The sequence below is a fragment of the Plecotus auritus genome (assembly GCF_963455305.1).
Source record: "Plecotus auritus genome assembly, chromosome: 6".
NCBI lineage: Eukaryota > Metazoa > Chordata > Mammalia > Chiroptera > Vespertilionidae > Plecotus > Plecotus auritus.
The window spans coordinates 56,164,366-56,187,743 of NC_137773.1; the positions used below are offsets into that span (position 1 = coordinate 56,164,366).

Genomic DNA, 23,378 nt, shown 5'->3' on the forward strand with positions numbered 1-23,378 from the left:
AGCCTGCACCCTCTCCAATCTGGGACCCCTCGGGAGGGATCGGGCCTGAACCGGCAGTGGGACATCCTTCTGACAATCCAGGACTGCGTGTTGCCTTTGCTGGTTAGTCCTCACTGTCACGACCTCTTAATGATGGAGGGTCCCAGAGCTCAGCCCTTGAACCTGTTTTTTTTCTACCTATGCTCTATCCCCAGGTGATCTTCTCCAATCTTGGCTTGAAATACCATTTACTCACTGATGACTCCCTAATTTAAATCTCCAGTTTAGACCTGAACTCTCAACTCTGTATCTCTAATTGCTTACTGACATTTTCATTTGGATATATAATAGGTATCTTAATAAAACACAAACTCTTGATCTTTACCCACATGGATGACATTAGGAGTATTCACCAACATCCAGTTCTCTTCTCATTCAGGGCACATCAATGGCAACACATGGTGAAGCTATATACTTGTTCTGGCCAATTTAATGTGAGCAGAAGTGCCATGTACCCCTTCCAGCCTGGACAGTGAAAAGCCCATTGGTGACTCTCCAATCTCTCTCTTTCCCTGCTATGGCAACTGTAAATGCTCTGTGTTCCATACAAATGCGGCCTCCTTTAACCAGGCTTCCTTAGTGACAGCAAAGATTTCCAACTGACCCACATGGGACATGTACTATGAACAAGAAATAAACCTATACAGGTAGCCATTGAGATTTTGGCATTCTTAGTTATCACCAGACTGATACCTCCCAAACCTGCTCTCACAGTACTCATCTCCATATCAGCAACTCCATCCTTTCAGCTGCTCAGTCAAAAACTTTGAGGTCATTTTTTTTTTTTTAATATTTTATTGATATTTTACAGAGAGAAAGGGAGAGGGATAGAAAGCTAGAAACATCGATGAGAGAAACATTGATCAGCTGCCTCCTGCACACCCCCTACTGGGGATGTGCCCGCAGCCAAGGTACATGCCCTTGACCGGAATCGAACCCGGGACCCTTCCGTCCGCAGGCCAACGCTCTATCCACTGAGCCACACCGGCTTCGGCTGAGGTCATTCTTAACACCTCTCTTTCTCTCACATTCCACATCCAATTCATAAGCATATCCTGTGCCTTCAAAATGCATAAGGCATCCAACCTCATTTTAGTGCCCCCACTATCATCCTGCTCTTCAAGACTCTGGTAAGAAATTGAAAAAACAAACCACACACTGGGAGGAAATATTTACAAAGCGTATTCTATCTAATAAAGAGGGAATATGCTAATTGACCATAACTCCATCACAAAGATGGCTGCACCCACAGCTGAGGCCAAGTTCCCATAAGGAGCCTTAATGAGCAATCAGCAGGGACCCAAGGCTAAGCCTCCCCGGCCCCCATGGGGCTTGACAGGGGACCTCAGGCCATGTCCCCCACCTGGCAGGGCTTGACAGGGGACCTCAGGCCACGCCCCCCACCCTGGTGTCAGGCTGGGGGACCTCAGGCCGCACCCCTGCCCCAGTGCCAGGCTACGGGACCTGAAGCCACGCCCCTCGCCTGGCAGGGCTTGACGGGGGACCTCAAGGTGTGCTTCCCATCCTGGTGCTGGGCTAGGGGACCTCAGGCTGCTCCCCCGGCCCCAGCACCAAGCCAGGGGACCTGAGGCTGTGCCCCCCTGCCTGGCTGGGCTTGACAGGGGACCTCAGGCTGTGCCCCCCACCCAGCAGGGCTTGACGGGAGACCTCAAGGTGCACCCCCAGTGCTGGGTCGGGGGAACTCAGGCCACACCCCCGCCCAGAGGGGCTTGATGGGAGACCTAAGGCTGCGCTCCCCCCGCCTGGCGGGGCTTGACAGGGGACCTCAGGCCATGCCCCCCACCCGGTGGGGCTTGACAGGGGATCTCAGGCTGTGTCCCCCACCTGGCGGGGCTTGATGGAAGACTTCAAGGCACGCCCCCCCCAACCCAGTCTGGGCTGGGGAACCTCAGGCAACGGCCCCCATCCTGGCGCCGGGCCAGGGGACCTGAGGCTACGCCCCCTGCCTGGCAGGACTTGACAAGGGTGGGACTGGCCAGGTCTGGATCTAGCCCAATTGTGGGGGGCCGGCCGGGTCTGGGTCTCACGCAATTTTGAGGTGCATGTGGGTGGGTGGGGACTTGACTCTGGGTCCCGTGGTGTGCCCCAGACTCTGACAGGAGGAAGGTTTTCATATACATTTTGCTAATTTTCTTTCATCTCTGACACTTCTATTATAGAGAACGGGCAAATAGCAATATTAAATTATTTCTTCTAATTAATCCCCTTTTAATGTGCACAAATTTTGTGCACTGGGTCACTAGTATCTAATGAGGGGGAATTGGATCCAGACTATATAAAACTCTCACATCTCATCAATAAGAAAATGAAATACCCAATTAAAAAAAGCAAGAGATTTGCCGAAACCGGTTTGGCTCAGTGGATAGAGCGTCGGCCTGCGGACTGAAGGGTCCCAGGTTCGATTCCGGTCAAGGGCACGTACCTTGGTTGCGGGCACATCCCCAGTGGGAGGTGTGCAGGAGGCAGCGGATCGATGTCTCTCTCTCATCGATGTTTCTAGCTCTCTATCCCTCTCCCTTCCTCTCTGTAAAAAATCAATAAAATATATTTAAAAAAAAAAAAAAAAAAAGCAAGAGATTTAATAAACATATTACTAAAAAAGACATGGATATTAAATAAGCACATGAAAAGATAATACCACTTACCATCACTAGTCACTGGAACATGCAAATTAAATTAAAGCCCCAATGAGATACCACTGCACACATATCAGAATGGTTGAAATTAAAGACTGACAATACCAACCGTTGCTGAGATGTGGAGCACTGGAAACTCATACACGGCTGCTTGAAATGTAAAATGGTACAACCCCTTTTGAAAATACTTAGGCAATTTCTTAAAAAGATAAACATGCACCTGTGGTAAAAAGGAGAGTGCCTGCATATTAAAAGAAATGGTTCAATTCAAAAGCTATTTATAGGTGATTTATAACTACTTATTGGTGATTCCTCCCTTGGTTAAAATGTACTAAAACATATACCTACTGGATGATCCAGCCATTCTACTGCTAAGTATTCCCAAGAGAATTGGAAGTTTATGTCCATGTAAAGATCTGTACACAAATGTCCATAGCCCCAGCGTGGAAACTACCTGAATGTCCATCAACAAGTGAACGGATAAACAAATTGTGGCACATCCATATGAAACAATACGTCTCAGCAATAAAAAGGAATGAATTATTGGTACACACAATATAGATGAAACTCAAAATAATTATTCTGAATAAAAAAAAAAAAAGACAGAAAAAAAGAGTATACGCTGTATGATCCATTACATAAAACTCTAGAAAATGCAAACTAATGCACAGTCACAGAAAACAGATCAGTGGTTGCCAGGGGAAAGGGGGTGCTAAGAAGGACAGGAGGGAAGGATTACCAAAGGATACAAGGAAACTTTTGAGGGTAATGGACATGTTCACTATTTTCATTGTAGTGATTTCACAGATATACTGGTATACATATGTCAAAACATTGAATTGCTTAATTTGTGCAGTTTATTGTATGTCAATAATACTTCAATAATTCTGTTTTTAAAAAGAATATAGCATGTGATCAAGAAATATTTTTGAAATTAATAAAATGGATGAAAATGAAAATAGATGCTGAGAAAGCAAACTCTTAAGGATGATTGACATGGCAACACCTTATATCTTTCCTTATTCAGTAGTATATTTTTCTATAAGACAGACTATAAGTGGAAGAGGGGGAATAAGCTACTACAAAGCAAAGTCCCTCAGTACAAAGTTGTAGGGCCTTTCAACTCAGAAGAGCCACTTATAAGTAGATCTTTAAATGAGTAACTGCTATCCTAATACACAAGCACTCTTCCTATGCCACAGTCTGCTAGCTAGCAGCTGGATAATTTTTTTGAACTTATCTTAGAAATCTGGCCTCATTTCCTTTTTTTTTTAAAGAAAATATGTTTTTATTGATTTTAAAGAGAGAAGAAGAGAGGGATAGAGAGATAGAAACATTACTGAGAAACATCGATCAGCTGCCTCCTGCATGCTCCCTACTGGGGATAGAGCCTGAAACCTGGGCATGTGCCCTGACTAGGAATCAAACCAGTGACCTCTTGGTATATGGGTCAACCCTCAACCACTGAGCCAAACCAGCTGGGCTGGCTTCATTTTTCCTTTGTATATTATATTCACTAGCCACTAAACTTATACTGATCCCCTTCCCACAAATTTAATTCCTTACAATTTTTTAAAGAATTAAGGATGCCATAGCAGGTGTCCTCAGTTTGTGAGTCTTGGAAAGTCCCTTTCCTTGAATTCCTTGTCCTCCGTCTCCCAATTTCCCACTGAAGTAGAGAAATCACCAGCCCTATTTCATTCATCTCCTTTGAAATCCCGAATTCCACTCATTGTCATCAATTTCAGCATCATCCTAATACATAAATAACTCGCTTCTTTCATAAGATGCTATGGTTATGTGTTTTTTGCTACATGACTCTTATGTCATAAAATAGAATATACAAATAAAAGCACAGCACCCATTTCTGTTTAAACAGTTAGCCCCCTGACTCACCTCATTTCCACCAACTGCCTTGGTTAAAATCACTGCAGAAGACACAGGGGGAGGCATGCAACCCACAGTCTGCAAACTGAAAAATAAAAGAAAGTGCAATTATAAATAGCATTTTTCAATCATAAATAGTTTTCACTATATTCATTCTAAAATTGCAGAGCTGTGTAAATGAAAATAGAAGAGTGATTATCGATGCACATGCCCTGTTGAGTTCAGACAATTCTATGAGATGCAATATGGCTTAGAAGATACTGTAAGTGCCTGGGGAAGCTCTCATTTCATTCATAGTTTTGGGTGACTTTATTTTTAAAATTATTTAAGCTTTTCCTATCTAATAAAAGAATAATATGCAAATTGACCATACCTCCACTACACCCACAAGCCACGCCCACCAGCCAATCAGGAGTGAGTATGTAAATTAACCCAACCAAGATGGCTGCGGCCACGGAGAGAGCAGGAGGCTTGGGTTTCCCCGGCAATGGAGGAAGCCAAGCTTTCCACCTACCCTGGCCTGCCTTGACCTCCGCTTAAGGCTACAAAGTTTCAATTATAGAAGATAAATAAATCCCAACAAAAATGGCTGCAGCCACGGAGTGAGTAGAAGGCTTGGCTCCGCTTAAGGCTACAAAGTTTCAATTATAGAAGATAAATAAATCCCAGATACCAGGGCCTCTGCTTAGGTCGCCGGAGGGCGTGGCCAGCCTGCAAACCACCACAGGCCCCTCACCCAGGCCACCCCACGCCCCAAGGGAACCCCCACCCTGATCCGGGACACCGTTCAGGGCAAACCAGCCGGCCCCCACCCGTGCACCAGGCCTCTATCCTACCTAATCCTCCTATCTAATAAAAGAATAATATGCAAATTGACCATCACTCCAACACACGAGATGGCTGCCCCCATGTGGTCAAAGATGGCTGCCCCCATGTGGACACAAGATGGCCACCACAAGATGGCCAGCAGGGGAGGGCAGTTGGGAGGGACCAGGCCTGCAAAGGAGGACAGTTGGGGGCGATCAAGCCTGGCAGGGGAGGGCAGTTAGGGGTGACCAGGCTGGCAGAGGAGGGAAGTTGGGGGTGACCAGGCCTGCAGGGGAGGGCAGTTAGAGGCAAACAGGCTGGCAGGGGAGCAGTTAGGCATCTCAGGCTGGCAGGGGAGTGGTTAGGGGGTGATCAGGCTGGCAGGCAGAAGCAGTTAGAGGCAATCAGGAAGGCAGGCAGTTGGGAGCCAGCAGTCCTGGATTGTGAGAGGGATGTCCGACTGCCCGTTTAGGCCCGATCCTACCTGGATCGGGCCTAAACGGGCAGTCGGACACCCCTTGAGGGGTCCTAGATTGGAGAGGGTGCAGGCTGGGCTGAGGAACACACACCCCCGTGCACGAATTTCGTGCACCGGGCCTCTAGTATTATATAATTTAAAAAAACAGTCAAGTTAGAGTAAGTGTAGTCATTGAAAGATAACCAAAATGTATATAATTTAGCCGGAGTCTTATTTCAGGTACCTTTCCTTACATTTTTTTGGTAGAAAGTCTTTAGGGAAAAATAAAACTTTAAAACCACTTCCAAAGTTCAAAAATATTTAACAAAACACAAGCTGACATGTGTTTATTCCTTTCTACAAAACAGCAATTCTCAAAACTTTCATCTCATGATGCATATATTCTTTCTGAATGGTGTTTCAAGATTCTTATGATATATTCCCAGAAGTGGGATCATTGGGTCAAACAGCAGTAAAGGCTATATATTACAAACCTATAGCCAACATCATACTCAATGGGCAAAAAACTAAAACTGTTTCCCTTAGGAACAGAAATGATATCCTTTCATCACTCTTATTAACATAGTACTGGAAGTCCTAGCCATAGCGATCAGATAAGAAGAAATAAAAGGCATCCAAATTGGAAAGGAGGAAGTAAAGAAGCTTTTAATCTTTCCTCCATTAATGTCTCATATTTGAAATCTCTGCTTTAGGAGTACACAACCCTTGTTGAACCTCTTACCCTTAACTGATTACACCACTCATCTGACAAATCATATGCTGCCCCATTTGGTTGGTCACTATTATATATATACTGTATGTCCTACACATGAACTAAATTGGAAGTTCCTTTAATACAAGCAATCTGAGTTAATATCTTCCTATTTCTTGAGTGCAGATACTTGATAACTATTGGTTCTTAATATGCATTATACAGAGGTGGGCAAAAGTGTGTTTTCAGTTTTAAGTATGTGAAACAGAGCTTATTGTTGTTGTATTATTTATTATTATTGTATTATTTATTTGTATGACAACTACAAACCTACTTTTGCCCACCTCGTACATTGTTGCTCTAAAATGATGTCATCATATTTATGTGGTATTTTATGCTTTTCAGCAAAATTTTATGTTCACTCTCTCAAACTCAATCTGGCCAAAACAGCCCTCTTGATTCCCCCCTCTTGTTCTAACTCACTTCTCTCCAGCTAAGTAAAGGATGTCACCAATTACCCAGTGGCTCATACCCAAAATCCAGAAGTCATCCTTGATTCCTTCCTGTCCTCCTCTCTCCATATCCTATCCATCCATGGATTCTGAGAACTCCAATTTTAAAATATATCCTTTACACATCCATTTCTCCCTACTGAGCTGTTTAGCCAAGAGAATCATTTGCAAATATAAATCAGACAACACCACTTTCTCATTTAATTCCCTCTAGTGGTTTTCTGTACTGCTCAGAATAAACTCTGAATGCTTTACCATGGCCTGCAATGCTGAGTGACTGGTTTCTGCCTACCTTTCCAACCCCAAGTCATAGTATTCCTCCTCCGTGTCAGCAGGCTCTGGCCACCATGGTCGCTTTCCTGACCCTCAGACACACCAGGGTTATTCCTGCCTTGGAGCCTTTGAACGTTCTGTTTCCTTTGCCTAGAACACTCTGCCCCATGAACTCTACAATCTAAATTAATCACCAGCCTGTGCACCCAATCATTTAACGATATCATAGTGCTTTACTTCGCATCATTTATTTCTATCTTAATCATCTATTTACTTGTTTACTGACAATCACATCCAAAGTCTCTTCAATGTGCAAAACTCACTCTTGGCCCGTTTTGTTCAGTGTTGGTTTTCCAATACTTATAATAACTCCTGGCACATAGCAAGAGCTAAGTAAATGATTCCCCCATTATTGTTGTTAAAGCAGGCAGTAAAAGCATGATTATCTTCATTTTATGAACTGGGAAACTGAGGTTCAAAACTATGAAATGCCTTTCCTCAAAGTCACATAGCAAGTTAGGCACAGGGTCAGAATGCAATCTTCGGCCTTTAAGTTCAGTGTTTTAACTATTATAGCATGATGCTAACATAAGGTCAGTTCTAAACCAATTCAAATAAATTTTTTTAAATCATCAAATCCTTTAAATAAACATGACAATATTTTTAATAGAAGAAAAGATTCTAATAAAAATCTATTGTTAAATCAACTACCCAATCAAACATAAAACAGAACAAGTGAAAAAAAAATGTTTGTCCCTTGTATATATTTTTTCTTTTCTATACATTTTTAAAGCCATTATCTCTGTACATTTGGTAAGATAAATCACAAAAGTTAAAGCACCCAATTGACAGCCTATATTTATACATACATACAGATCTTACATCCTCTAGTCCCTTCCAGTTTTCTCCCAACACAACTCTTTTAAATTCCCAGAAACACAACTCTTTTAAATTCCCAAACTCTTTTAAATTCCTAGAACCTTAAGATGAAGGATAATAATAATGTTAAAAGTGTTTTTGTTTTCTTATAAGATATCACACATAAGTTGCTACAGAAACAATGTCACTAGAGATGTCCCATTAAAAGTGGACCCTCCAAGAACATATATGCATAGCCCATGGACACAGACAACAAAATAGTGAAGGCAGAAGAGTGGGACTGGGTGGACAGGGGCAAACATGGGGGAAAGGGGCGGCATCGACAATTTAAAAAATTAACTAATTAATTAAAAAGTAGACTCTTCAAAATATTTAAACATACCCTTTTAAAAGCCATTCATTGATCGGTGTGATTGATAAAAGCTGAAGAAAAAGCCACATTGCTGCTGGGAAGAATGCAAGCGTAAAGATCTGAATGAAAAGATGCAGTCGTATATGCACTAAAGCACTGGTCAGCTCCTGCAAAAAAGGACACAAGATAAAAAAAGTAAGAAAACCATTTCTGAAGAAAGGTTGGTACTAAAATAACATCATATAAATTGTTTTTTTAATTGAGATATAATTGATATATAACATTATATTAGTTTCAAGTGTATAACATGATGATTCAATATTTATATACTAGATGCCCGGTGCACAGATTTGTGCACCAGTGGTGTCCCTCGGCCTGGCCTGTAGGGATTGGGCTGAAACCAGCTCTCCGACATCCCCTGAGGGGTCCTGGATTGCAAGAGGGTGGTTCTCGGGTGACGCATCCCAGAATTGGGCTCCCTCCTCTCTGGTTCCAGGTGCATCACCCGAGAACTGCAGCTGCCAAGTTACCGCAGCTCAGCAGCTCTTTCATTGAGCGTCTGCCCCCTGATGGTCAGTGCACATCATAGCTACTGGTCGGAGCATCTGCCCCTTGGTGGTCATTGGGCGTCATAGCTACCGGCTGGTCAGCTGGTCACTTAGGCTTTTATATATATAGACTAGAGGCCCGGTGCACAAAATCCGTGCACAGGGGGGCTGCATGTCCCTCAGCCCAGCCTGCACCCTCTCCAATCTGGGACCCCTAGAGGGATGTCCAACTACCCGTTTAAACAGGCAGTCGGACATTCCTCTCACAATCCAGGACTGCTGGCTCCCAACTGCTCGCCTATCTGCCTTCCTGATTGCCCCTAACCACATCTGCCTGCCAGCCTGATCACCCCCTAACCACTCCCCTGCCAGCCTGATTGATGCCTAACTGCTCCCCTGCCAGCCTGATTGCCCCTAACTGCCCTCCTCTGCAGGCCTGGTCACCCCTAACTGCCCTCCCCTGCAGGCTTGATCGCCCCAACTGCCCTCCCTTGCAGGCCTGGTCCCTCCCAACTGCCCTCCCCTGCTAGCCATATTGTGGAGGCCATCTTGTGTCCACATGGGGGCAGCCATCTTGTGTGTTGGAGTGGCGGTCAATTTGCATATTACTCTTTTATTAGATAGGATATTGTAAATTGACCAGCACAATAAGTCTGGCTACATCCATCAATTTGTAGTTATTTCATAGCTAACATTTTTTACCTATGCATAAAAGATTATGCATAAGTATTAAGAGACAAATTTTAAAAGAAAAGTTATTGCATAAGAGACAAACTTTAAGAAAAAAGTTGATGGTTATAAAGTTATTTATGAAGATTATAATTTTTATATAAAATTTCTGAAATATTCTAATAGCTTTCAAATATACAATATATCACAATAATTCAGATTTGTAAAATTCTGGACCAGGGCTAAGCTACCTACTGGTATATTTGAGAACTGTTGACACGGTAACAAACTTGTATGCTTAACCATTGAAAAAAAAATAAATCTTATTTAAAATTTTAGTAGAACCTATCACAATTTTATATGATAATTAACCTCTGGTCATTATATCAGACCTAGAAAGGCCTCAAGTTGGCAAGATGTTATTAAATCTACACACAGATCATAATTTTTAAAAATGTTCCCCTCAACAACATTCTATAATTAAAAACGGCTGTTTCCACAAAATCGACTTACTCGATTTCTTTGTTAACATTTATTGAATAGCAGTTATATGCCATTCTCTGAGCTTGCCACTTTATGTATGTCATCTCATTTAGTCCTCACATCAACACCATTAGGTGGATGTTCTTTTTCCTGTTTTACTGATGAGGAACTTGAGGTTGAGAGCTACTACACAGTGAGGCTCGGAGTCAAACCCAATAAACCTGTGCCTGTGTCATCGTACTGCCAGGGAGGGAAAAGATTCCCATCAAACAGGACAAGCCAGGCACATGTGATGAGGCTCACAGCTAAAAGGTACTCAGTTAAATTTGAGGGTTTAAATATATACTAACTAACAAGTGTTTGCATTTGAATTTCTTTGAGTTGTGTGGTTTTTCGGTGGAAATAAAACACATTCAGAAAGTAGAAAACTGACATAAAACATTTGGGCACTCATTAAAGTGCATTCAAAGTTGCCAGAGAGTCACTGTAATAATAATGTCCTAACCCCACCCCCTCCAGTTCAAGCAAGACTTTCAAGAGCCTCAGCCTCAGAGGCATGAGACGGAGTTTATAGTTTAATAAACACTGGTCAGTGCAGACTCATTCACTGACCACCACCTCTAGGATCTGTCTCAGAGGCTCCCACTATTTATCTCCCTGTGTGAAGACACACAGCAGTTCCATTTCGGTCACAAGATGTCCTTAATGATATCTAAGGAACTTCCGGCAATCTGGGACTAATGTAGGGAAACAGTGGACAGACCAGAAGCCATGCCAGGTCCATGGATCAGAGCTAAGAGAAAAGGAGCCATCCTTGCTCTGAATCAGAAGTTTCACCCCAGAGACACTTGAGCACCAGCAGTTCCCAGAATTCCCAGCAATTTTGAAACCAAATCTCACACAGATATACTCAGAGGCATTCAGTAAATACCAAATACATATGAGTGTTTTCAATTGTTTAAACTGTAATAAAATGATTAGCCACAATGCTGTAATTAAGGCATTTGCATATACTTCTCATAGAAATATAAAATGGTGTAACTTTTCTAAAAAGTAAATTGGAGATATATAACAGGCACTATAATACAATTTATATTCTTAGATCCCAAAATTTTATATCTAGGCATTTAGTCCAACGATATAAAAAATGGTTACAAGCACTTATACACAGAACTGATCCTCACAGCATTATCCATTATGGTAAAATCTGGAAACAACTTAAATGTCTAGTGATGAGAATAACCACATAAGGTAAGAATTAAACAGTGTTAAGAGCTATTCTAAACCATGTTAAAACTGTATACAAGGATGTAAGAGCACAGGGTCTCTCCCTACTTAATCAGCATGTAAACTGTGGACAGCAATCTGGCAACTCATTTCTTCATTCGACAAATACTTACTGAGCACCTGCCACTATTCTAGGTACTTGGAGAATCTATCACAACTTAAACTGCATGTATCATTTTGACCTATAAATTCCACTTCCAGGAATTAACCCTTCACCAAAATGTGGGAAATGACATGTTTTTAGTTTCCTTTGCAGAGTGTTTATAACGGCAAAACCTTGTAAATACCTAAATGTCCATCAATAGGGGACCAGGAAAATGTATCATGACACATTCATAAAATGGAGTACTTTTCAGGATACACAAAGAAACAGGGAGTTCTTTATATGTTGATATAAAATAATCTCCAAAACAGGTTCCTGAGTTAAATAAGGTAAATTGGCAAACAGCATAAAATAACAGTTTAAAGCAGTGGTCGGCAAACTGCAGCTCGCGAGCCACATGCGGCTCTTTGGCCCCTTGAGTGTGGCTCTTCCACAAAATACCACGGCCTGGGCGAGTCTATTTTGAAGAAGTGGCGTTAGAAGAAGTTTAAGTTTAAAAAATTTGGCTCTCAAAAGAAATTTCAATCGTTGTACTGTTGATATTTGGCTCTGTTGACTAATGAGTTTGCCGACCACTGGTTTAAAGGGATGGATACACATATGAATGTTCTGCATAGAATATCTCTGGAAAGATACACAGAAACTAGAGAACTGGATAGATAGCTCGTAAAGTGGTGTAAGAAAGACTTTTCATCTTATATACTTTTGTACCTTTTGATTTATGTACATAAAAGTAAACAAAATGTAAATTATTTTATTTTTCAATGTATAAGTGAAGAAAAATTAAATAACAGCACTAAATTACATGAAAAATTGTGTATACCTATATACATATATAATTTTAAAAAATATTTTATTTTTAAAACATTCTATATGTAAAATATGTTTAAGAAAAAAGAACTAAAAAAGCACAGAAATGTTAGAACAGTTATTTTTACTCTTTCTAATCTTTCTATAATAGGGAAATACCACTTCTATAATCAGAAAAGAGTTATGAAAAATAAAATGCAGTTAGAGACTACTGCATGACCTAATAAATGACAATTAGAAACAATAGATATCACATCAGAATAATGGATTAGTAAGAACTCATCAAAATGAATCACAAGAGCCTACTGTATTGGGTCATTAGGGGCCTCTTAACAACAGGGAAATAACAGACATGAAGTGTTTCCTAAGAAAGATTTTCAAGACTGTCACAAAAACCTAGTATTATAGATTTTCTAGCTCTTCATACAACAGCAAAGAGAAAATAAGGTAACACTGGAAAAGAAAAAGCAAGTAACACCATAAAATCCTGCTCGTCTTTGTTTCTATCCCTGTGCCAAGCACGGTGTGTTGTAGTGATAGGCACTTGATAGGTTATTTGTTTAAATAAATTGGTCCTGCCATGGTCTGTTAAGTGACAAATCCTCTGAAACTGTAGGTTTGAAGTTAGCTATATATAAAATATATCTCAAATGTTGACATTATTACATTTCAGTATAATAAGATTTCAGAAACCATTTCAACACATATTTCAAAAACTAGAAATCAACAGTTAAAAAAACTGAAGATTTAGCATTAAATCTTTTTAGCATGAAGTATTAACACAGAGTTCTTCATAATTTTAATAAATGAGCAAAACAAATTTAGAATACACATCATTACATCAATGTATGAGTAATGTTCAATATGAATCAAACTTGAATGGGACCACAATAAATGCTTTTAAATAAATTCAAGTCAATAATAACTCACCGTCTTCTGTGTGCAAAAATGCACGATTCTAAGACCTAACAGGATACAAAAATAGTTGTCCCAATTGAAATTAATTTAAGATTATTAACTAGAAAACAAATAACAAGATTGCTACCTTCTAACTTACAACTGTTCAGTTGCCCAAGAAATTAGCAGGGCTTAGAGATGGTTTAACATTACACAAAGATGCAATCTAGGGCATCTTAAGTTAAATGGATCTGGGAAATAACTTAATGTTGTATTCGTTTCAAAAGGGTCTTTCGTGGAGGAAATGGTTCTGATGGCTTCTTAGATACAAAACAAAGCCCAGGGATCCAGGCAGTTCATCATTAGATCCAAATTTGTTGGATGACTCTGAAGGTTTCCTAGGTGCTTACAGAAGAATTTGGTCCTTAGGGAAATGATGATAACTGTGACATTCCTTCTTCAATTTCTGCATCCCACAAAGTTGGCTGCTTTACAGAACAGCGTTAAGCAAGAAGCTAAGGAGAGAAATCACGTCTCTTGCCAGATTTCCCATGGCATAAGCAACAGTTGTAACCATTAAGAAGCCACCAGGGGGCGTAGTTAGAGCAACCTCCCAAGGAGAGGACTTGGGTGAGGCAGCTGCTTCACAAAGAGTGTTAACCAAGGCCAGCAGGAAGACCTCAAGGAAGATCAGACCAGCAGCAAAGGAGTGGTAAATTCTGTCTCCATTTGAGGACCAATAGAACTCTGGTGTTGACAGGTAAAGCCTATGCCCTCTAAGTACTAATCACAGTCCTTCCTTATCAATGCAATTTACAAAAACTGGAATTTGACATATTTAGGAAATCCCATAAATCCCATCCATGTCAGCTATTTTCGGAAGACCAGTAATCAGTGAGGATATTTAGCATTCTTGAGACACAATTCATCTGTCGTAGATACTACACATGGATCCCATCTATATCCCAAATGACCCCAATGGAAAGATTTATACCAACCTGCTAACTACAGAATACATAAATTTAGTAAAACCATATTTTTTTTCTGTGTTGCTACTAGAACGATCAAAAAGGAGGTAAGTAAATTTGATCTTCATTCAAATCACACTTAAGAGAAAGATACTTGAAATAAAGGCAAGATATGATGCACAAACAGAATTGTATGTTTTAAAATCATTTCCTTAAAAAAAAAAAAGCCTTCTTATATAGTAAAATTAACCTGTCTACGTAAGACTAAGCAACTTAGAATGATGACTTTTAAAACTCTATGTAATTTCTTCAAAAGCAAATGGGTATTTTCTCCTATTTTTTTTCCATTATAAGTCAAAAGGGAATCATATATAATACTCATTCCTATCTCGGGTATAAAAATGTCTGGATATTTAATTTCAAGGAATCCCATATTCAGTGACACCTGCATCAATAAATAACATTACCTGTATGGCTTCATGATAGAGTGAGATTTAGTATAAAAAGTACTAATATTTCCTCAAAACATCTATTAATATTTAATAACTATACAGTACTTGCCGGAAACCAATCATTGTCCCACTAATAGAAAGATGTGGACAGGAAACCGGGAAGGCTGGTCAACAACCTTAATTGTTTTAATCACTCACTGTTTAGTTAAAACATTGTTAGCTGAAGCAGCCTCCACCTGTTTCTCCTATGTAAATTTCTGTTATTGGAATTTCCTGCCTAAAGGTTATGGGAGTATCCCATAGTCTCAATAAAAGGGATAGCAAGGCCAGAGCAGGTGGTAGTCCTCCCACTAGATGTGGGCTCCCGCCTGGCCCCCAATATTCCCAAATTAACACTTTTCCAAGTCACTTTTCATTTGTGTGCGGCCTTCTCCAGAACCCGAACCCTGAACCGGAACCCTGAACCACGCGGGACGTGAAAGGGGTTCCCACAAGTACTAACAAAGAATATACATTTGTAAAAATATAAATTAGCTAAAAAATTTTAACAAGCATCACTTGTACAGCATCAGTCCTGGGTACAAAAGATAATCCACAAAGTTATAGAAGCCCAAATAAACATCTACAGCTTAAAGGAGCCACAGAAGGCACCACTATAGTTACCACAATAATCTGAGGAAGACCTGAAGGAGATGCATCACTTCAGCTGCCATATTAAAAACACATCCTTCTTCAGGTTCCATGCTGCTCGACTAAAAGGTTTGTAGAATACGTACGTACAAAACACAAGTCCTATGCTGAAGTCCAAGTTACCTTCTGTTATAGTGGAGCCGTCAGACTACAGCTACACACAGCTTTACAAAAGGATTCTGAAACTTCAAAATATTAAATACAAATTGAATTTTTCTCCCTGCTTTTCATGTGCCCCATAGGTGACAGTACCTCTGTTTTTAATGATAGTCCACTGTTAAAGAATATTGTTGCAACAGCAATGTAGGAGACAGTTATTTCTGGCTTCAGTGGTCCTAAAGAGAGAGAAATTAGGTATTGTTAGATAAGAGTTTCCAGTCTTCCAGTATGACAGACAAATCCATTGGAAAAGGACAAATGGTACTTTATTTCTTAGTGCTGACTCGGGTATATTACTGTCCTGACAGAGGTGAGCATTTGCTGTGATGCCATCTTATTCCAGAGAGAAGTTTCCAGAAGGCAAGGACCATGGCTGTCCAGCTCAGCACAGTATCCTTGAACCAGAAGAATAAAAATAAACTAAAAAATAAACTTCTCTCACATCAGAGAGCAGATAGTCAACATCCTTCAACATAGCTCCTAATGATATCCACCACAGTATCAGTCCCCAAACCAAAGAGAATTTCTCAATGGAAAAAGTTACTTTCTCTTCAGCAAGTATTATTTTATTTCTTCTAGGATACCAGAAATAAAAGCTTGCATTCATGCATATATTCAGTTCTCCCCAAGAGTATCCAATCTACAAATATTTATTGAGCACTTACTATGTGATTGAGATGATACAGAGTAATAGAGTACTTAACAACATGTTGTTAAGATTGTAATTATTAAGAAATTGTGATTGGCCTGGGCATACTATAGTGAACCACATAGGCCTGATCTCTGCTCTCCAGAAAATTACTCTCTGAAGTTAGGCTGGCATCATCCCAGGTGCATTAACATTGTGAGTACCTATAAGGGGCAACCCTAAACTTTATACCAACAGTTGAAAATCTGAGATTATCTCATATTTGACATTCTATGCAACCCTCTTGTGCTGAGTTGAATAGCATCCCTCCAAAAATTTGTGTCCCTCCAGAACCTTATTTGGAAACAGGGTCTTTGCAGATATAATCAAATTAAAATGAGGTCTTATCGGATTAGAGTGGGCCCTAATCAGTGACTGGTGTTCTTATAAAAAGAGGGACAGATGGCCATGTGAAGACAGAGGCAGAGACTAGAGTTTATATTACCAAGGGACACGGTTGGCCGGCAACCACCACAAGCTAGAAGAAGCAAGGAAAGAGTCTGCCCTACAGACTTCGGTAGAAGCATGGCCCTGCCAACATCTTGATCAGATCTTAGCCTCCAGAACTATGAGAAAATAAATTTGTTGTTTTAAGCCACCCTGTTTGTGGTCATTTGCCGTGGCAATCCTAAGAAACTAATACACCCTTTAAGCAAAACAACAGGACCGCATTCATGGCTCCTCCGTTCCCTGTAACTCTCACCATACACCTACAAGCTCAGGAAAAATCACCATTCAGTCAACAAATATTTATTGAGCAACTACTATATTTTAGGTATATGTAGTACATCAGTGAATAAAAGTAACAAAGATTTCCTCAAACAATGTCATAAATTCTTTTATGTACCCGGCATTCACACAAATCATTTCGCTGAGATCTGAGACAAGGAAACAAAAGGGAGAAGGTAAGTGCTAACGGCATTACAGACCAGGGCAGTAAAGGCTGTTCAAAAACTTGAAAGAAGATACATTATTGTTATGCCCATGATTGAATCTGTCTCAGCAGCTCACACTTAGAAATAATAATTCCTCAACAACTGAGAAAGTGGTTCAGAAGCAGATTTTAAAGTCAAGGAGTCTGGCTTGTCTTGAAAGTAGATGCTTCCCAGGAATTTTAAATACCATTTAAAAAAAACCAGTAGCATTTTTATTTTCCTCCAGTCTCCTGTTTTTTATCAGACCTTATTCTTGTCAACTGTGGTTCTGCCCACAGTGGTGCCTCCAAAATGTCCATGTGAGCTGGGTCAGAATTAGCAATGTGGTCGCAAGTGAGAGCCAGGGAACACACCTAAAGATGCACCTCCATAGCCAGCACATGGCATCTGCTTAGATTGCATGTTTCTCTGTGGCAGCTAAAGCATCTACCTTAGTTGGCCAACAACTGAGTTTTTTAAGAACTCTTCCCACAGTTCACATGCACATACATAAATACACATGATAACTGTTAACTAATTGATGTAATTCAGTGGAATGATTCTTGACTTTCAATGTTTTAAATCGTGGAAACAGGTTATATATACTATGTGGTTTTTTTTATTAGATGCATCTCTGAATAACTCTAAACTGTGAAAAGACATGGGGAGGGTATTCCAGGGCTACCTACAAGATATCTTTTAAGAGAAAAGGAGGAGCCAAAACCGGTTTGGCTCAGTGGATAGAGTGTCGGCCTGCGGACTGAAGGGTCCCGGGTTCGATTCCGGTCAAGGGCATGTACATTAGTTGCGGGCACATCCCCAGTGGGAGGTGTGCAGGAGGCAGCTGATCGATGTTTCTAGCTCTCTATCCCTCTTCCTTCCTCTCTGTAAAATATCAATAAAATATATTTTTTTTTAAAAAAAAAAGGAAAGGAGGAAATTGTTCTGATTTGGAGAAACCTAAGGCCCCTCTGAGACATGATCACCGAGATGCCAATAGACAGCTCAACTTTTGAATGCGGAACTAGAAGTCACCCAGGGCTGCAATAAAAACTTGGTAAATATTTGCACAGAAGTGCGAGATGAAACTACTATTTAAAAATGATACCTGGCCCTCTCCAAGGTAATGATTATATCTTCCATGTCATCAAAATAATCAGCTCCAGGTCTTAAGATGGCTATAGAGCTAAAGTGGAAATGTAAATTTTAACTTTCCCTTTAAACAAAAGCAAAAAAAAAATTCTTTATCAGTGAAAATGAGGTAGTAAAATCAAAAGAAAAATTTAAAAAATGAAGCAATTTGGGGGCTCCAGAACTCACTTTTTAATGAGGACTTGGGGGTGAAAAGGGAGAGAAAACTATTTGGAATGCTTAAGAATGCAAGGAACTATTATCATATATAATAGAAGCCTAATATGCAAATTTTCCCCTTGACTGAGAGTTCAATCAGGAATTTGACCAGGGGGCGGGGCCAGCTGGCCAACCGCCCGCGGCTCCTCCCCCTGGCTGGCCCTGCCCCGGCCAGAGGTGGAGGCAGGCAGCGGTGGGGTGGGGGGGGGGGGGAGACCCTGGTCAGCAGCAGGCAGCTGGCAGCCACTAGGGACCCTACCTGTGCACAAATTTCGTGCACTGAGCCTCTAGTTATTTCATAAAATCTACTCATCTTCAAAGTAAATTTCACTTCTAAACCTGATCTAAGATATTCATGCCAATGTACTTAAGCTTATAGCATGTTTCTGGTTATGTTCTTTTAATGGAAAAATGAAGCAGTTTCCTTTTTAGGGTTTATCTATTATTAATGGAAATCATTTAAGTTAAGATGCAGATTAAAATGAGAAAGTTACTCTGTACTTCCAAAGAAGTAAATCTTTCTCTTCCCAAGAATGAATAACACAGTGTTAAATTTGATTAAGCTCTAAGGTGTGCACAGCTCAGAGTTTCCCTGGGTCTCAATGAACAGATTAACAATACCTCAGCATCTATATACATTTACATCTATTGGGGCTCTTTATTTTCACACTTCTTCTGTTTATTGAAAAGTAAAATGTAAGTGAGTAAAAAGAACAGTGAACTAAGAATTAAATTATCTAGGCTAGTACCTATTACGCTTTTTCCCATTTGGAAAGTCATTCAACTTCTCTAACTTTAGGGTTCCCACATCTATAAATTTCCTGCCATTACAAAACTCACTAATTGGCTATAAAGATTTTTTAAAATATTTTAATATGTTTTTATTGACTTCAGAGAGAGGAAGGGAGACGGAGAGAGATATAGAAACATCAATGGTGAGAGAGAATCATTGATGGGCTGCCCCCTGCATGCCCCCTGCTGGGGATCGAGCCTGCAACCAGGGCAGGTGACCTCCAGGTTCATGGGTTCACGTTCAACCACTGAACCATACCAGCCGGGCTAAGGATTTTTTTAAAGGGAGGTCAGATGGTAGTTGTGACACTTTAAGTGTAAAAGTCTTACACTTAAAAATAAAGAGTGTAGCCCTGGCTGGGTGGCTCAGTTGGTTGGAGCATGGTCCCATACACCAGAGGATTGCAGGTTTGATTTCTGGTCAGGGTACATATCTAGGTTGCAGTTTGATCCCAGTTGCACATGTACAGGAGGCAACCGATTGATGTTTTTCTCTCTCTCTCTCCCTTCCTCTCACTCTAAAATTATTATTTTTTTGAATAAACATATGCTTGGGTGAGGATTAAAAAAAAAAAAAGAGTGTAATCATTAAGGTACTGATCCAGGCAAAAGTGAAGTGAGCATCTTAAGTTGAAGACTACAAAAACTTTTCCTATTTACTATAATTTCTAGAAAACTTTTCTGAAAATTGTTCATCAATGTACTGAGTCCATAAGTGGAAACTCTGACTAAAAGTTAGAAGCAAAAAGAGGTGCTTTAGACCATTCTAAAGAGCAGAATAGGACAGAAACATTTATAGCAACCATTCCTTTCCTTGTTCCTAGATTTTTGTTGGATTAACTAGTGGAGTGAAAGTGCTATTTGTCAATATTTGGAGGTTTATTTTTATTTAAGAGGTTTTAAGGTCAATCAGAAGTTCAACAGAAGTAACAAGAACTTAGCCTGACAGCCTATATAATTGTTTGCTTAACTTTTGGTTTTAGAGAAAGTAACTTGTACACATGGACAGCTATCAAAGAAATCGTGTAAGTTTAACTGTTATCTAATACTGGTGGATTCTGGTCTGCTCCTTTGGGCTAAAAATCAGGACACAGAAAATGTCTTTATTACAGAGAGCTTCTTCTTTATAATGGTTATTCATTTTTAATGATTTTTAATAAAGAAAATGTGTATGGATTTTGCAACTGGTATGAAATAAGGGGGAGTCCTAGTCTCCAGTCCTGCCACTTCCCTAGCTAACTTATCTTAGGGTCAGTCACCTGATCTCAGGCCTCAGGATCTTCAACTGTGAAAGTAGCCTGTTGGCTTAAAATCCTTTAAAGATCCCTTTGAGCTCTTAACATTCTACTCTTTTGAAATTAAACAAAGAAATGCATTATCCTAGATTGATGGCATGAGGACTAGTGAAAATGGGAAACGACATTTCTAACGTAAAAAAGTTTTAATCCCCACAATCTTTGTTCAAGTCCTTCCTTTTAAATGGACCCTGAAGCGACTTCTCAATGGAGGGAGAGGGGAGAAGGAACCACTGTCCTCCTGAGAGATCATGTTATCCTTCCCCCAAGCCCCCCCCCCCACACACACACACACACCATGTTTTAACAAGGTGCAAATAACTCCAAATATCCTCCTGAGCACTTCCGACCATCAAAAGATTGCCTGCGCTCACTTCTCTCCTGATCTATTGTATGACTGATGTATTAAACCTTGTCAATAAGCCTGGAAACTGACAAACAAGGTCAAAAAGACAGTACATCGAAGAAATTCAATTCATGCTTATGAAAAGTAGGACATGATTGGGGGCAGGGGGGACGGTTAAGGGCCATGAAAGGCTAATGATGTCTCCAGTCATGTCCACCCAAGCCTCCCCCCACATTACAAGGCTCCCACTATTCGGGATCTGAGTGTGATTTCAGCCCGCCCACATTTCCTTGCCAAAACACACCCTACAGAGCCCCACACAGCCTGCGTCTGTGAGACCACCGCGGGGTGCAGCCACCCGGCCCGCAGCACGCGGAAGTGGCGTCCCGTCAGGAAAGTGTGCGACGTGTCACTCAGCCGGGGAGCTGCTGCACGGCACAGCATCCCTCCAGCATGTGGGCCACAAAGTCTGAGCTGCAGGGGGAAGGGGTGTCCCTGCCTCTTTCTTTTCCCCTACTTTTTTTTTTTTTAAGGGGGGAGGTTAGAAATGGACAAGGTCATGGTGCCCACTCCAAGACAGACAAGGAACTCCTGGCACCCCAGCATCCGTGGGATAGGATGCTGCTCTGAAGGGAAGAGAAGTTTCATTCCAGTCTCGGTCCCCTCACTCCTTGACACTGAGGAGACTCACTGACGGTTCGCGGAAAAGGGAACCTGCGTTCAAAGTCGCTTGCCCCATTCTGCATGACAAATGCCCCCGGCCAAAGGGCCAAAGGGCCAAAGGACACCCTGGGCGGGTCAGTGCCCCAGAGAGAGGCTGACACTCCCCAAAGCCCGTCTCTCCCCTCCTTTCCAAGACTCGCGCCCGTGAGTTCCGAAGTGGAGTGTGCGGCGGCGCAGACTTACCCCCGTCCACCCCGATGGACGGCTCCAGCTTCGCTCCGGCGATCGCCAGCACTATTCCAACCATGAACCATTCTTTCCTCATTCTCTCCAGCAGCCTCATGTTTGTTAGGATGGGTGGGTTTTGTTTATTTGTTTGCCTTTTTTTCCTTTTTGAGCTGAGATCGCTGAATCCCGGGGGCGTCTGCACACTTTCCACAGTCCCTCTTAACATGCAGCAGAGCAAGTCAAATTGCTACTTGTAAACTGAAGACCTGGGGGTTGCTTGGGCGGCTTCGAGGAGGGCTGGGAGTAGTAGTATCCAGTGACAGGGAAGCCTCACTGAGCGCCGCCATCACTACCACGCGCCTCCGGATAGACGCGCACAAGCCGGAGCCGCTCGGGCCGCCTCTCCCGTGCGCGAAGGCTCTGAAGCGAACCATTGGGCCAGGCTGGCCGGCGCGGGCTGTCCGGGAAAAGAGACTGGCCGCCGGGTGGGGCTGACAGACTCGCCAGTTCCAAGACTCGCGGAACCTTAGCAATGACTGGGGCGGGGAGAGCCGGAAGGCGCCACAGCCACCTAGCCTTATCGAGGGCCCCTCTCCAACAAACCTATAGGCACAGACAGCCGCCAGCGCCCCTGGAACACATCTACGGAGAGGTTCTCTTTTGCTTCGCCGCGAGACTGTGGGAAGGGCCATCGTGGGCTTAATCAGAAATTTCTCTGTCAGCATCTGCGGCGGGGTGCAACGGGTTTGGGGGCGCGCTTATTCGGGGTGTTACGACGCTTCCCCGACGCCGGCGCTGACGTGTGCGCAGGGGGAGGGGCCACTCGGTCTCACTGTGCCCTGCGGGATCCGGGAGTCAGACGCGCTCCCCAAGCGGCACGGAAAAGCGGCTCCCTTGGGGGCGTGGCGGCGAGGGGAGGCTGTAGCCGCGCGGGTGGGTAGAAAATTGGGCGCCCAGCCGATGCCCAACTTCGCTGGATCCCTTCCTTCCGGCGTCCGTCCGCTGGAGCCCTCGAGGTCTGTCGCCTGCGGCGTGCGCTCTGCCCGGAGCCCCCTTGCCTACACCTGCCGAGAGTGGGAGGACTGCAAGGGGTGGGGACCAAGTCTTTCTTTCTTCCAGGGAAACAGGACTACCAGGGAGGGTCAGGGACCCCAAGGCAAAGAGGTGAAGGGCCGGCCGAGTAGAGAGTGCGGGGGGAGGGGGTCCTAACTTCCATCGCCCCACGTGCTAGAGTCTGTCCCCCAGTTTCTACCTTCAGGTGTTTTCACCTTCAGGTGTTTTCTGGCAGCCAAGTGACATTGATAGTTTCATGGACGACTGCCTACCCATAGACCCTGCTGGACCATCAGCGCCTCCCCCTTATGCACCCAAACGAAGAAATAAAATACTGTGTGACGTTTTGGAAATAGTCTGGTCTCTAATGGTTCAGTGGTTAACTATGGAACTTAACGTTTGGAAGGG

The 23,378-nt window shown here is 42.1% G+C and overlaps 1 protein-coding gene across 3 annotated transcripts in view; it reads right to left on the minus strand.

Moving 5' to 3' along the window:
• Positions 1–22,270, minus strand: part of SLC10A7 (solute carrier family 10 member 7) — a 209,607-nt gene extending 187,337 nt beyond the window's left edge. Inside the window, exons 1-4 of one of the 3 annotated variants that reach the window (XM_080672621.1) lie at positions 21,933–22,270; positions 15,735–15,817; positions 8,606–8,742; positions 4,593–4,668 (exon numbers count right to left, since the gene is read on the minus strand). In XM_080672621.1, coding sequence (XP_080528747.1) covers positions 4,593–4,668; positions 8,606–8,742; positions 15,735–15,817; positions 21,933–22,143 — 507 coding nt within the window. In that variant the 5' untranslated portion in view covers positions 22,144–22,270. The remainder of the gene's footprint in view (positions 1–4,592; positions 4,669–8,605; positions 8,743–15,734; positions 15,818–21,932) is intronic. The other 2 variants (XM_080672620.1, XM_080672622.1) reach the window with 2 other exon arrangements.
• Between the last annotated feature and the right edge of the window lie 1,108 nt (positions 22,271–23,378).